Genomic DNA, 16,499 nt, shown 5'->3' with positions numbered 1-16,499 from the left:
GTAAGAAGACGTGTGTGTGCATACTGTATGTGTTTAAGCATAAACAGTGGCTTAATGCATGTGTTTGTGTTGATTTGAGTACAACCTCTGCGATCTTTCTCTCTCCTACAGAAAGGACCAGAACTTGCTGTCTCCAGTTAACTGCTGGTACCTGCTGCTGAACCAGGTAATGAAAGTGTTTGTTTGAATGTGTGAAGGCACATTTTGCTGACATGTTGGTTCTCTTCATTAAATAGTTGCCTGTGTTTAGGCAATGTAAACACTTGATCTCTCTCTCTTCAGGTGAGGAGGGAGAGTAAGGACCACGCCACCCTCAGTGACCTCTACCTGAACAACGTCATCACCCGTCTCACGCACATCAGCGACGACTCCGCCCGCCTGCTTAAAAGAGTGAGCCAATCACAGCCTCGTCTCATGCACGTGTCACAGATGACTTTCCCAAGGGAATAGAGGGTTTTATAGCTGTAATGACAAGTCTGTTAGTATGAGAGGGAGCAAGAAGAGGACTAGAAGAGTTCACGTGTTCGAAGGAAAGGTAAAGGAACATATTTCCCCGTGTATTTTCCCAGAAGCCTCTTGGTTTGAGAGGGAGCGATAAAAGGAGCCACAGAGTTAACCTGATGGGCTTTAATCAAAAGTACAGAATCGGCCCACATTTTCCTCTGTGTATTTGAGTGTTTTCCCCTGTGTATGTTCAGAGAAGCCTGCCTCCCGAGTACTGTAGAACACGTTAAACACACACACCCACACAAACCCCTTCCGAGTTCAACTCATCATGTTCATTATTAATCTCTCTGTGGCTCCTGTTTTATTAATGAGAGCTAAAGTGCTGAGAGACCTGATAGCTAGTAGTTACATAAAGTACGCCTAGACATATAAGCTTCGTAACTGTGTTATAACTGCTTATGAAGCTTTGGTTTTAGAAGTGGGGGGACATAATGTTTTGTGTATATTTTTTTGGATAAACACTCCACTCTAACCGACCGCTCGGATGTGTCCGCATGGTCCTAAAGCACATCGTTGCCTCGTTTTGTATATCATTCCAATGATAAAACTGGGGGGGGCGGGACAAAAATGCAATTTCAGAATGTGGGAGGGACATGTCCCCAACCCTAGTGAAAGTTGCGCCCCTGTATGAAGCTCTAGAACACAGATGACACTTGTCAGTCACTGTGAGTGTGCCCAGTATGACACCGGCTGGTGACCATGACACCGCTGAGTTTCTGACAGCCTGGTGTCCATGGTGACAGGCTCAGCTGGTCCGCCTCACAGTAAGAAGGCTAGTGGAATGGGATTAATCCATTCTGGGATTTCAGAGTCATTTGGCTTAATGCTGTACAGAATGCTATAACTCAAACTTCCAAACTGGAAGGAGCTGTTTAATACATGAGGACTCTCTCTCTCTCTCACACACACACACACACACACACACACACACACACACACACACACACAGGAGCTACAGCCCAGCTCCTGTCACCATATGTTTTATTTATGGATTAATCCGTTTATGGATGTATTTATTTATCCGATTATGAAACGTTTCTCATTTGCAGTGATGACCTGTGTGTGCGTTTCTAAACTCTACAGAGTTCTCCTCCCTTCTCCACTGGGTTGATGAAATATCTCTCCCCTATCTCTTCCTCCGTTCCCCCTCTCTCATCTACCCTCTCCTCCTCCCCCCACTCTCAGAGCAAAGAGATCACCTTTCAGCTGCAGGAGGACTTGATGAAGCTCCTTAATGAACTCTACACCGTAAGTGACATCCTCTATAACTGCCACACGCAGTCTCCATTAAACATTTAAGGGCTTTTTTTTTACTGTCACTTGTCCTGTGCTTAAGCAAGACATCAAAAAACGGCCACACTTCATTTTAAACATTGCGACATGAACTTTTGAGGAATGAGTCGCTTTTGTGATTTCAGCAAAATGCTGCAAAGAAAAGTTGCTGATTGGAGCGTTTAGTTAAGTGAAAGCTTGGCAGCCTTAAAAGCTGCTGGTGTAAATAAAGAAACACATGAGCTAACAAGAACTTAGAGAGGGGACAGATCTGTTCCTAACCTCGCAGGGGAAGGGAGGCGTACAACATTTATCAGGTGCATTTCTATAGGTGATTGTGCTATGAGCAGTAAGGTCACGTTCAGGAGGCACGAAACAGGAGAAAACCCTACCCAAACTTGTCCAACATTACATTTACATTTAAGTCATTTAGCAGACGCTCTTATCCAGAGCGACTTACAAATTGGTGCATTCACCTTATGACATCCAACGAGGGGCATTCTTTCTGCCTTCCATGTCAAAACGTTTCCAACCATTAGTGCCTTCTGAAAACGGCCCAGATGATTTGCCTGGGCAGACTTGTTGACAGATTGATGCATTGTGGGCTGTGGTTGCTAGGTGATGAAGACATACCACATGTACCATGGGGAGACGTTGAATGCGGAGACCAAGCTGAGGGATGCCGAGCGTCAGGTGGGGGTTGGCAAAGTGGGGCCTGGTGGGGGAGTGGAGCCGTTATTCGGCATGCGTATAGAGGAACGCCACCAGAGACGCAACGCCGCCCGAAAGATGGAGAAGATGAGGGAGAAGGTACAGGGGCCCATGACGGACACACACTCCTTTCCTGCATTCATTTAGATTTTTTTTACGAGTCTCTAAAAAGTCTCAAACTGTTATTTTCTCCCCACCTTCTCTCTTGGTCTGTCTGCTCTTGCTACAGAGGAAAGCTAAGTACTCTGAGAACAAGCTGAAGTCTCTGAAGGCCAGGAACGAGTACCTGCTGACGATGGAGGCCACCAACTCCTCTGTGTTCAAATACTACATCCACGACCTGCCCGATATCATAGATGTGAGCACACACACAAACAAGCCGATTTCACTTTTACCAAAGCAGTGTTGGCAAAAAAGTGTTGGAGAAAGAAAGACACATTACCATCTCTCTCCCTCCCTCAGTGTTGTGACCTGGGGTACCACTCCAGTCTGAGTCGTGCATTGAAGACCTACCTGTCTGCAGAGCTGAGTCTGGAGGCCTCCAGGCGGACAGGGTTGGAAGTACTGGAGGGGGCCGTAGAGGGCCTGGATCCTGCCCGAGACAGACAGCGCCTGCTGGGCCTCTACCCTACCGCCTTCTGCCCCCCGCCACGCTTCAGCTTCCAGCCCCACATGGGGGACCCGGTGAGTGCGCAAAAGTGCAAAAACACACAAGCACACATATACATACACTCACACAGACATACGCACACCCAGTGACACACAAACCCCCCAGGTAAGCGCCCAGTCATGCTGTGTGTTGTTCCTGTTTCCTGTCAGGTGACCCAGATAGCCGCCCAGCCACAGGTGCAGGCAGAGCTCACATCTAGGCTGCAGCAGCTCCAGTCACGCCTCTCCACCCTGAAGATCGAGAACGAGGAGGTGAGACACATACAAACAGTCATATGTACTTCAGTTTCCCAGTGTGCTTTGCTGTAGTTTGGTTGATTCTCAGACTACATGCTGTGGGAAGAAGGAGAGGAAGGTTGGGTTGATTTTGTAACAGATGTAGACCTATAGCCCTGAAGCTATATATTTTTTTGGTTATGTATAGTGTGTTTTTGGAGTGTGGATTACTGTTGAGCAGATTGTATATGGATTGTTGTGGAATGGGAGGGCAGCTGTTGTCTCACCCTGAAGGGCACAGAAGTGTTGGAGACTGGAGTAATGAGCTGCATCTGCAGGTTTCAGCACACACACACACACACCGTAATTACCATACACAAATAAACACCACCTGCACCATACAGATTTAAGATGTGCGTAAACACTCGCTCAAACCTCATATCCACAAATACATGAACAGACAATCTGTGAGTGATTACTTTGGTCTAACTCTATTTCCCCTACACCCAGGTGAAGAAGACATGGGGGGCCACTCTCACCACCCTTCAGGACATGACAGTGCTGGATGACTATGACGTTTCCCAGAGTTTCACGCACAGCCCCTCTTCAGAGTCAGTCAAGTCCAGCGTGTCGGACGGCTACTTAAACAAACCCAGCCTCGCCAAGCGCCGTGCCAACCAACAGGAGACTGAGCTCTTCTACTTTACGGTGACACACACACACACACACAGGCTAGATGATATAGACAGTTAGGTAGATGTACAGTTAATGAAAGCTGCATGTTCTTCTGTCTGTGGTCCACAGAAGTTCCGTGAGTATCTGGAGGGCAGTAATCTGATCTCCAAACTACAGGCCAAACACGACCTACTGAAGAAAGCCATGGCCGACGGTAAGAGACACTCTCTTGCTTTCTCATTCTTTCTCGCTGTCGACCCTCTTTGTCTCTGTTAGCCTGGTCCACCATCTTGAACGCTGCGCTCTCGTTTTGTTTCACTTGAATCCATGTCATGAAACAGAATGTAAGCTCGCAATATCAGGATGGTTGAACGAGGCGCTCTCTCACGGCCTCTTTTACGGCTTAGAAATATGCCTTGTGTGCTAATGCCCTCCCAGTTTGACAATTAAACTCCTCTCTCTCTGTCTGCCTGTCTTTCACGTCTCTCCAGGGTATATAGCAGACACGCTGACAACCAGGTACAGCTCATCATTGACTGAAGCTCTGTTTCTATCTTTTAGATTGTCTCACGTCTTGTCTTTGAGCTCTGCAAAACAAAACTGAGTCACTCGTCTCTTGTTTCTCTCCTTCTAGCCGTGGACGAAAGAACTCCCATAGCAAACACCAGGTAATGTTTCCACTCTTCCTCCTGCTGGTTGTGTGGTTGGCCTCTGCTGGTTGCTTAATTGCCGGGGATGTGTTTTTTAGGACTCGACTAAAGCCATTCCTCTGCTGGTAGAGAGCTGCATCCGTTACATCAACCTCCATGGTGAGTCCGACTGTTGAAAATAACATGGTGGATCCTCCACTTAGCCTATTTAGGGGCTAGGGGCCAAATCCACACCGCTTACACCTATCAAGCCCTTTCAAGTTCCTCTGATGTGTACTGACTAGACTCTCATAACCGCCTCCCAATCTCCGTCAGGTCTTCAGCACCAGGGCATATTCCGTGTGTCGGGGTCACAGGTGGAGGTCAATGACATCAAGAACTCATTTGAGAGAGGTGAGAGGTCATTGTGAGGTCATCATACTTGTGCTTCCAGGTCAGGGGAGAGGAAACTGACCATGTCCGTCTCTGTTGTCAAGGTAATGACCCCCTGATTGACGAGGAGAATAACCATGACATCAACTCGGTGGCCGGTGTACTGAAGCTCTACTTCCGGGGGCTGGAGAACCCCCTCTTTCCCAAGGAAAGGTTCAACGACCTAATTTCCTGTGTCCGTGAGTAGCATTTCCTTTCTCTATGCTGTGGGGAGGTGGCAGGACAGGAGGACAGGGGTCACTGTTTTAACAGGGGGGGTTATTTTTTGTGTGTGTATGCAATTAGTGTGTGTGTGTGTGTGTGTGTTTTGAAAAAAATTAACAGCTGTGAAGGTTTTGTGATTTACAGTGACATTTGAACAGCTCTAACATGCAATGTGTTGCAAAAACGACCTTATCAGCAGTCGATACGGCCCATCAAAACTTATTTAAAATGCAACAGATTCCAATTGCTTTGCATGCTTCACTTAAATGCAACTGTTTGTTTTAGGTCTCCATAAATGATCAGCGGCTGTTCATTGACAAAAAGAGCAGTTTTGAAATGCAGTAATAAAAGTCTTATGAGTAATACATTCCATTTTGGCACTGTCAAAATGGGTCCCTCTCTCTCTCTCTCTCTCTCTCTTCCTCCCACACACACACAATCTCCCAGTCCCATTTCTTTGTCTTCAACTCAGTTTCCTTCTGTCTTTCTGAAACACACACAGAGCTAGCCGCCTCTCTGTGGGCTGCTTATATTTCAGGATGTGTCAGGATTACACCTCATGAGTTCCTGGGAATATTACTGACAGCTGGTGTGTGTGTGTGTGTGTGTGTGTGTTCCCACAGGTATAGAGAGCCTGTATGACAGAGCTCAGTGTATTCGTAAGATTCTACTCGGTGTTCCACGGGTGACTCTGGTCGTGATGAGATACCTGTTCGCTTTCCTGAACCAGTGAGTGTCTGTACGCTAACACAGAACCACACATTAACCACGTCTGGGTAAATATAGAACCCACAGAACCAGTAATGAGTTAGTCTAGAACCAAGCAGAACCAGGTCTGGACTAGTCTAGAACCAAGCAGAACCAGGTCTGTACTAGTCTAGAACCAAGCAGAACCAGGTCTGGACTAGTCTATAACATAGAAACACACAGAACCAGGTCTGGACTAGTATAGAACCCAGAGAACCACACAGAACCAGTACTGGACTAGTGTTGAACACACAGAACCAGTACTGGGTTAGTTGAGAACACAGAGAACCAGTACCGGGTTAGTCTATAACATATAGGTCTGCAATAGTCTAGATCACACACACGGTCTGTCTGTATTTGGCTGAACACAATGTCTCATCTCTGCAGCTCCAAATAGAGATGGAGGAGGAAGTGTGAACGAGGGGAGAGGGAGAAGTGTGAGGTGCTGGTGTGATCTACCACAGCAGAGAATGTTAGATTGCAGAATGTTAGATTACAGTATTCGGTACGAGTATGATGGACATTCAGTTTACTTCTATTTGTATCCTGGAGTGTTTTACTTCCTGCTTTTATTGCTGGCTCAGTAGCCCACATGTTTTATTTAACATTGTTATCAGGAAGTATTCCAAAAGCTTGGAAATCTACATATGTGCTGCCACTCCATAAGATTGGGGATACAAATGATCTTGCTACTGTCACCCCATTTCAATACCACCTTCTTTAGATAAGATTCTTGAATCCTTGGTTAATGTTCAACTTTGTTCCGTTTTATCTGATAATTGCATTTTTAATATAAACCAATCAGTGTTTAGGCCTGGGTGTAGTACTACCACAGCAATCATGCTAGTTGTTAATGATATTGTCAATGCCTTGGATGCTAAAAAGAGCTGTGCTGCCTTGTTTATTGACCTGTCAAAGGCATTTGACACGGTTGATCATTCTGTTTTGCTGAAGAAGTTATAAAAAAGAAATAGGCCTGGGATATACAGCCAGTTTATGGTTTCAGAATTATCTTCGCGACAGAACTCAGGCCATCTTGACAGATTGGTTTGAATCTGAATTTCTTGAGAATCAAAAAGGTGTTCCTCAGGGTTTGATTTTGGGTCCAATATTGTTCACCTATACTAATGACATAGGAAACACTGTTAATACTTGGAACATGCATCTCTATGCAAATGACAGTTTTGTATTCCTGTGCCAACTCGGTGCAGCAGGCCATTCGTGAACTTCAGCATGACTTTGTTTCAATTCAGAAATCACTTACAGATCATAAATTAGTGTTAAAATACAAGTAAAACCAAGCTGCTGCTGTTCTCTAGGTCACGAAATGTTGGCCCTGAGGACCTGCATAATTGCGCTACAAATGGAGCCCAAATTGAGCTTGTTTCTCAATATAAACTACCTGGGTGTCTGGATTAAAAAAAATATATATATATTTAACCTTTATTTAACCAGGTAGGCAAGTTGAGAACAAGTTCTCATTTACAATTGCGACCTGGCCAAGATAAAGCAAAGCAGTTCGACACATACAACGACACAGAGTTACACATGGAGTAAAACAAACATACAGTCAATAATACAGTATAAACAAGTCTATATACGATGTGAGCAAATGAGGTGAGATAAGGGAGGTAAAGGCAAAAAAAGGCCATGGTGGCAAAGTAAATACAATATAGCAAGTAAAACACTGGAATGGTAGATTTGCAATGGAAGAATGTGCAAAGTAGAAATAAAAATAATGGGGTGCAAAGGAGCAAAATAAATAAATAAATAAAATACAGTAGGGAAAGAGGTAGTTGTTTGGGCTAAATTATAGGTGGGCTATGTACAGGTGCAGTAATCTGTGAGCTGCTCTGACAGTTGGTGCTTAAAGCTAGTGAGGGAGATAAGTGTTTTCAGTTTCAGAGATTTTTATAGTTCGTTCCAGTCATTGGCAGCAGAGAACTGGAAGGAGAGGCGGCCAAAGAAAGAATTGGTTTTGGGGGTGACTGGAGAGATATACCTGCTGGAGCGTGTGCTACAGGTGGGAGATGCTATGGTGACCAGCGAGCTGAGATAAGGGGGGACTTGATGATAAGTTGTCCTTCATAACACATATAGAAAATCTGACTGATCTGTTTTTTTTATATCGAAATAAATCATGCCTCAGTATTGAAAATGGGAGAAAGATTGTTCAAACAACACTTCTCCCTGTATTGGATTTTGGTGATATTGTTTACATGCACGCGGCAGCCTCTATTTTGAGACCTTTGGACGCAGTCTATCATGCCGCAATTCGTTTTATCACAGGGGACAATTTTAGGACTCATTGTAGTCTGTATAAAAAAGTGGGATGGAAGAGAGTAAGAAGAGAGCTGCATTCTCTTATTGATTTCCAAAGCAATCTGACAGACACTCCCTTCATATGTAACTTCATGAAGTTAAGAATCATAAATGACCAAATCCCTTCTCAGGAATGGATAACAATAGGTCTCCACGGATATGGGAAAATCTGCGTTTAATTATTATTTTTTTGCCTCTAATCTGTGGAACAGTCTGTAGAGTTCACTGCAGTTACATGTGCTGGTGCCACTCAGGCAGTTTACATTAATGATTGAGGACCTCTATGTAGTTTAATGTGATTGCTTTTATTCAATACGTTTATTTTGTTATTGTGTGCTGAATTATATTGTTTTATACACAATGTATATGTATACAGGGCTCTGTTGTAAAATAGATTTTGAACCTCAATGTGATTTAAATAAAGTTTTAAAGAAAAAATAAAGTGATGTGTTTAAGTACTAACATTTGCCCTGTGCCCCCTGCACAGCTTATCCCAGTACAGCGATGAGAACATGATGGATGCTGGGAACCTGGCCATCGTCTTCGGCCCCACCCTGCTGCCCACGCCCGACGCCCTGGACCAGGTGGCCTGCCAGGCGCATGTTAATGAGGTCATCAAGACGGTCATCCTGCACCACGACATCTTCCCCGACCCCCCGGAGCTGCCTGGGCCCGTCTATGAGAAGTGCATGACTGGAGACCAGTACTGGTGAGACAGATGGACTATACTGTATACTCAAGCCTTGCAACCATCTGTGCTTTTATCATTCTGTTCATCCATTTTGTGAAATATCAAGAGGGCCCGGTTCTACCAAGTTTGTCTAGTATTGCTGACTGCTGCGGTTATGGTACTTACACTGCCTTTTTCTTCCTTCTCCTCCCCCACACCCAAACTCTTTCTCTCGCTCTCTCCCCCTCTCCCTTTCTAGCGAGAGTCCGTTCAGCGAGCCGGGTGGGGAGGCGGAGCCCGACGGTGGCACAGAGACTCAGACCAGTGAGGAGGGTATGCTTTGACCTCTACACAATCACCCAGTGGGCTTCTCTCTCTCATCCACCAATGGATAGAGAGCTGTCTCCATGGCAACAGCTAGCATAGAGACCCCCCTCTCTCCCATTGTAGGGGGGAAGGGATGCAGTGGGGTGATGGTTAGCTAAGACTCTTATGCTCTGATTTCTCTTTCGCGTCCACCTCGTTCCTCATTGGCTGAGCTCGGGCAAGGTCGAGCTGGGGAGATGAGTTATTGACAGGTCCCGATCATACGATCTGGCTCTTATCGCTCCTTTCTCTCTGTCCTTCTGCCTCCCTCTCTCTCTCTCTGTTTCTCTCTTTCTCCCTCCCCATCTTTCTTTCTCTCTCGGTCTCTCAGAGGGGGAAGCAGTAGAAGCAGTGGCCAGGTTTGACTATACAGGCCGGTCGGGGCGGGAGCTCTCCTTTAAGAAGGGAGTGACCCTGCAGCTGTTCCAGCGTGCGTCACATGACTGGTGGGAGGGGCGACTCAATGGCACCCATGGCCTGGTGCCTCACCAGTACATAACACTGAAGGACAGGCAAGTACACGGCTACAGCATAGCTAGCACATAGCATACACGCTAAGTAACACAACCATGCCAAGAGAAGATGTCTGTAAAATATGCCTACAGCGGCATCCCGTTGTGGACTGTTATCAAATTAACTGTAGAATGAGGAATTGAAGTATCAAAGGAACTGCCCATTTTTTGATTATTTAAACTTGTTTTTGGGGGATTTATGGATTGACGACCTAAATTAATTAAATTGCAGTGAACAATTACTGGACACTGGTATTGATTGACTGATTTGATCATTTGTTTGATTAGTTACAGTGCCCTGATTGGTTGGGTAACAGGTTCTGTTTAAAACTGATTTGGTTAGGGAGCAGGTTCTGTTTAGTGCTGATTATTTGATAAGAGGTGCTGTGTGGTGTTTCAGGCCTGACTCTGCATCGACAGTGGACAGCGACAGTGGAAGCACTAGCAATGATGACAAGAAAGCCAGAAGTGAGCTGAACTCTCCTACTGACAGACAGCCAGAAACCTACAACAGGTCAGTAGCTAGTTCGCCTGAGAGGAGGCCAAATTACAGAGGAGGAACTTCTTGATGCAATTAAAGCATTTAATTTTGGGAAAACTCCAGGGCTGGATGGCATAAAACTTTTTTTTTTATATATACTCAGAGGACCATTATTAGCATGTTTTAACCACTCCTATATAAATAGTAGATTATCGGACACTCAACAAGGTCTGATTTCATTATTACTGAAACAGGATCCAAGTAGTATATATAAAGATGCAGTCCATTTTTTGTTGTTTTTTAATCGGAGGGATCTTACACTTCAATGTTGTGATGCAAAAATTCTAGCTAAATGCTTAGTTCATCGAATTAAAAAGGTTGTCAGTTATTATTAATCCTAATCAGACAGGTTGTTTTACATGGATGATATTTTGGAGATAATAAGACAAGTACTAGAAACAATAGAACACGATGAAATATCTGCAAAACCAGATTTGGTTTTCATAGCTGACTTTGAAAAGGCTTTTGATAAAGTACGACTGGAGTTTATATATAAATGCCTGGAATATTTCAATTTTGGAGAATCTCTTATTTACATTTACATTTAAGTCATTTAGCAGACGCTCTTATCCGGGTTAAAGTTATGTATAGTAACCCTAGGTGTAAAAAAGTCAATAATTGCTACATCTCAGAAAGTGTTAAACTGTCAAGAGGAGTAAAACAAGGTTGTCCACTATCAGCATATCTATTTATTATTGCCATCGAAATGTTAGCGGTAAAAATTAGATCCAACAATAATATTAAGGGATTAGAAATCCATGGCTTAAAAACAAGTGTCATTATATGCTGATTCATATTTTATTTTAAATCCACAATTAGAATCCCTCTACAGCCTCAGAGGATCAAGATACTTTTTCTAACCTCTGGATTAAAACCAAATTATGATAAGTAAATATTGCATATTGGATCACCAAAAAAATGCTACTTTTACATTCCTGGGTAGTTTACCAATAAAATGGTCTGATGGGGATGTGGACATACTCAGTATACATATCTCGAAATAAATAAATGATCTGACTACAATACATTTTTGCTGAAAGTTAGCAAAAATACAGTGGAAAAATCACCCTGATTAACTCTTCGGTCATATCCTAGCTTACCTATTTGATTATGGTTTTGCCTACACCAAGCGACCTGCTTTTTAAATGATAAAGTCTGAAACGGCCCTTTTTCGGGACCTTGTCTTTCAAAGATACTTCGTAAAAATCCAAATGACTTCACAGATCTTCATTGTGAAGGGTTTAAACACTGTTTCATGTGCTTGTTCAATGAACCATAAACAATTAATGAACATGCACCCGTGGAACGGTCGTTAGGACACTAACAGCTCACAGACGGTAGGCAATTAAGGTCACGGTTATGAAAACTTAGGACACTAAAGAGGCCTTTCTACTGACTCTGAAAAACACAATGAAGATCTGTGAAGTTACTTGGATTTTTATGAATTACGAGTTTTTTTTGTATCCCATATATATATATAAAATCTTCCCAGCTATGCAGATTTTGCTGCGAGGAGGCAGTCATTTTATTATTTATTTTGGTACTGTCCATATGTAGCTCGTTTTTGGTCACAGGTCCAGGAATGGCTGAAGAATTGCAACATTTACCTAGAGCTAACACTGCAAATACTGGGTGATTTTTAAAAGTCAGTCAATTGATAAATAATATAATTATTTTAGAAAAATGTTTCATCTTTAATTTACAATCTGTAGAAACTATGAGAATAGAAAGGTTTAGTACATTTGTGAAGCATCACGGCACAGTTGAAAAATGTATGGCAAAGAGAAATCCAATATGGATGGTGTCAAGAGATAGATGGGAGGGGTTGAATGGAGCTGAAGGGTGGGACTAATAAGATAAATGTAAAACATACGGGGTCTATAAAATGTATATTGGTTCAGAACTTTGGAAATAACAGTTGCAAATAGAAATCAAACTGGATGGACATCAGAAATAGAGGAAGGCCAGGACTAAAAACAATCCAAATATAACTTGTGTCTGTAAAATGTGTATAGTATGTATAAGCTGGAAGTAGAAGCCTAAGTGTTGTTTAATAGTTTACTTCAATTGGGGGAGGGGTGGTAGGGTTTGTGGGGAATAATAAAGGAAGGTCAATTCTAAAAAGGTATATGTTTATGTCTGGTATGAACATCAATATATGTATTTGCCCCCAAAATATGGGGGATTGGAAGCGACAATATCAGCAATATTAAGCTGATCCACCCCATAAAAAAAAACAGGTCAGTAGTTACCCCGCCTGAGACCTACAACAGGTCAGTAGTTACCCCGCCTGAGACCTACAACAGGTCAGTAGTTACCCCGCCTGAGACCTACAACAGGTCAGTAGTTACCCCGCCTGAGACCTACAACAGGTCAGTAGTTACCCCGCCTGAGACCTACAACAGGTCAGTAGTTACCCCGCCTGAGACCTACAACAGGTCAGTAGTTACCCCGCCTGAGACCTACAACAGGTCAGTAGTTACCCCGCCTGAGACCTACAACAGGTCAGTAGTTACCCCGCCTGAGACCTACAACAGGTCAGTAGTTACCCCGCCTGAGACCTACAACAGGTCAGTAGTTACCCCGCCTGAGAACTACAACAGGTCAGTAGTTACCCCGCCTGAGACCTACAACAGGTCAGTAGTTACCCCGCCTGAGACCTACAACAGGTCAGTAGTTACCCCGCCTGAGACCTACAACAGGTCAGTAGTTACCCCGCCTGAGACCTACAACAGGTCAGTAGTTACCCCGCCTGAGACCTACAACAGGTCAGTAGTTACCCCGCCTGAGACCTACAACAGGTCAGTAGTTACCCCGCCTGAGACCTACAACAGGTCAGTAGTTACCCCGCCTGAGACCTACAACAGGTCAGTAGTTACCCCGCCTGAGACCTACAACAGGTCAGTAGTTACCCGCCTGAGACCTACAACAGGTCAGTAGTTACCCCGCCTGAGACCTACAACAGGTCAGTAGTTACCCCGCCTGAGACCTACAACAGGTCAGTAGTTACCCCGCCTGAGACCTACAACAGGTCAGTAGTTACCCCGCCTGAGACCTACAACAGGTCAGTAGTTACCCCGCCTGAGACCTACAACAGGTCAGTAGTTACCCCGCCTGAGACCTACAACAGGTCAGTAGTTACCCCGCCTGAGACCTACAACAGGTCAGTAGTTACCCCGCCTGAGACCTACAACAGGTCAGTAGTTACCCCGCCTGAGACCTACAACAGGTCAGTAGTTACCCCGCCTGAGACCTACAACAGGTCAGTAGTTACCCCGCCTGAGACCTACAACAGGTCAGTAGTTACCCCGCCTGAGACCTACAACAGGTCAGTAGTTACCCCGCCTGAGACCTACAACAGGTCAGTAGTTACCCCGCCTGAGACCTACAACAGGTCAGTAGTTACCCCGCCTGAGACCTACAACAGGTCAGTAGTTACCCCGCCTGAGACCTACAACAGGTCAGTAGTTACCCCGCCTGAGACCTACAACAGGTCAGTAGTTACCCCGCCTGAGACCTACAACAGGTCAGTAGTTACCCCGCCTGAGACCTACAACAGGTCAGTAGTTACCCCGCCTGAGACCTACAACAGGTCAGTAGTTACCCCGCCTGAGACCTACAACAGGTCAGTAGTTACCCCGCCTGAGACCTACAACAGGTCAGTAGTTACCCCGCCTGAGACCTACAACAGGTCAGTAGTTACCCCGCCTGAGACCTACAACAGGTCAGTAGTTACCCCGCCTGAGACCTACAACAGGTCAGTAGTTACCCCGCCTGAGACCTACAACAGGTCAGTAGTTACCCCGCCTGAGACCTACAACAGGTCAGTAGTTACCCCGCCTGAGACCTACAACAGGTCAGTAGTTACCCCGCCTGAGACCTACAACAGGTCAGTAGTTACCCCGCCTGAGACCTACAACAGGTCAGTAGTTACCCCGCCTGAGACCTACAACAGGTCAGTAGTTACCCCGCCTGAGACCTACAACAGGTCAGTAGTTACCCCGCCTGAGACCTACAACAGGTCAGTAGTTACCCCGCCTGAGACCTACAACAGGTCAGTAGTTACCCCGCCTGAGACCTACAACAGGTCAGTAGTTACCCCGCCTGAGACCTACAACAGGTCAGTAGTTACCCCGCCTGAGACCTACAACAGGTCAGTAGTTACCCGCCTGAGACCTACAACAGGTCAGTAGTTACCCCCCGCCTGAGACCTACAACAGGTCAGTAGTTACCCCGCCTGAGACCTACAACAGGTCAGTAGTTACCCCGCCTGAGACCTACAACAGGTCAGTTGTTACCCCGCCTGAGACCTACAACAGGTCAGTAGTTACCCCGCCTGAGACCTACAACAGGTCAGTAGTTACCCCGCCTGAGACCTACAACAGGTCAGTAGTTACCCCGCCTGAGACCTACAACAGGTCAGTAGTTACCCCGCCTGAGACCTACAACAGGTCAGTAGTTACCCCGCCTGAGACCTACAACAGGTCAGTAGTTAATAACACATCACCGATCTATAACTTGCACAAAGATAAGCTAGCGGTTTGTGGAGTGTATAGATTTAGTCAAGCGCTAATCTTAGTTAACGGTCTATACTGTACGTCTCTCGACAGCAGCCACCGCAGGAAGCGGACTGACATTTTCCGCCGCCCCCTCGGTCGCTCTAAAGACCATGGTAACGTGGGTGTGTTGGAGAGGAACTCGCCGCCCGTCACTGGTCACTTCAGCCCGCGGGAGCTCCTTCTGGGGCGGAGCACTGGCTTAACCCCGCCTCTCGACAGCCCCGAGCGTCGTCGCCGTTCCACTGCTGCGGTGACAGTTACCGTGAGCCGCCACGATTCGCTGCGTCGGCCTGAAGACACGCCCATCCGGCGCTCCAGCAGCGGGCAACACGGCTTCAGCTCCAGAACCCTGGACCCAGACACACTGGCACAGGTACTCTCTCACACACACATACAGTTGAAGTCGGAAGTTTACATACACTTAGGTTGGAGTCATTAAAACTTGTTTTTCAACCACTCCACAAACTATATCGTTTTGGAAAGTTGGTTAGTACATCAACTTTGTGCATGACACAGGTAATTTTTCACAGATTATATCACTTATATCACTGTATCACAATTCCAGTGGGTCAGAAGTTTATATACACTAAATTGACTGTGCCATTAAACAGCTTTGAAAATTCCGTCATGGCTATAGAAGCTTCTGATAGGCTAATTGACATAATTTGAGTCAATTGGAGGTGTACCTGTGGATGTATTTCAAGGCCTACCTTCAAACTCTGTGCCTCTTTGCTTGACATCATGGGAAAATCAAAAGAAATCGGCCTCAGAAAAAAGTTGTAGACCTCCACAAGTCTGGTTCATCCTTGGGAGCAATTTCCAAATGCCTGAAGGTACCACGTTCATCTCTACAAACAATAGTACGCAAGTATAAATACCATGGGACCACGCAGCTGTCATACCGCTCAGGAAGGAGACAAGTTCTTTCTCCTAGAGATGAATGTACTTTGGTGTGAAAAGTGCAAATCAATCCCAGAACAACAGCAAAGGACCTTGTGAAGATGCTGGAGGAAACGCGTACAAAAGTATCTATATCCACAATAATACGAGTCCTATATCGACATAACCTAAAAGGCCGCTCAGCAAGGAAGAAGCCACTGCTCAAAAACCGCCATAAAAAAGCCAGACTACAGTTTGCAACTGCACATGGGGACAAAGATGGTACTTTTTGGTCCTCTGGTCTGATGAAACAAAAATAGAACTGTTTGGCCATAATGACCGTTATTATGTTTGGAGGAAAAAGGGGGAGGCTTGAAAGCCGAAGAAAACACCATTCCAACCGTGAAGCACGGGTGTGGCATCATCATGTTGTGGGGGTGCTTTGCTGCAGGAGGGACTGGTGCACTTCACAAAATAGATGGCATCATGAGAAAGGAAAATTATGTGGATATATTGAAGCAACATCTTAAGACCTCAGTCAGGAAGTTAAAGCTTGGTCGCAAATGG

General features: G+C 45.2%; 1 protein-coding gene across 1 annotated transcript in view; it reads left to right on the top strand.

Annotated features, from left to right (window-relative positions):
* The window catches only part of LOC115106907 (SLIT-ROBO Rho GTPase-activating protein 1-like), a 32,469-nt gene that overhangs the window by 13,554 nt on the left and 2,416 nt on the right, over positions 1-16,499 (top strand). Inside the window, 20 exon segments of the mRNA XM_029630110.2 lie at positions 112-166; positions 283-390; positions 1,693-1,755; positions 2,398-2,589; positions 2,720-2,848; positions 2,953-3,174; positions 3,310-3,411; positions 3,886-4,083; positions 4,180-4,264; positions 4,542-4,569; positions 4,685-4,718; positions 4,799-4,859; positions 5,016-5,093; positions 5,177-5,311; positions 5,960-6,065; positions 8,893-9,114; positions 9,335-9,408; positions 9,773-9,953; positions 10,354-10,467; positions 15,105-15,426. Coding sequence (XP_029485970.2) covers positions 112-166; positions 283-390; positions 1,693-1,755; positions 2,398-2,589; positions 2,720-2,848; positions 2,953-3,174; positions 3,310-3,411; positions 3,886-4,083; positions 4,180-4,264; positions 4,542-4,569; positions 4,685-4,718; positions 4,799-4,859; positions 5,016-5,093; positions 5,177-5,311; positions 5,960-6,065; positions 8,893-9,114; positions 9,335-9,408; positions 9,773-9,953; positions 10,354-10,467; positions 15,105-15,426 — 2,509 coding nt within the window.

Source organism: Oncorhynchus nerka, linkage group LG23 (assembly GCF_034236695.1).
Source record: "Oncorhynchus nerka isolate Pitt River linkage group LG23, Oner_Uvic_2.0, whole genome shotgun sequence".
In the NCBI taxonomy this organism is placed as follows: Eukaryota; Metazoa; Chordata; class Actinopteri; order Salmoniformes; family Salmonidae; genus Oncorhynchus; species Oncorhynchus nerka.
Note: the sequence above shows the minus strand (reverse complement) of the source record. Positions and strands in the feature narration are given on the sequence as shown.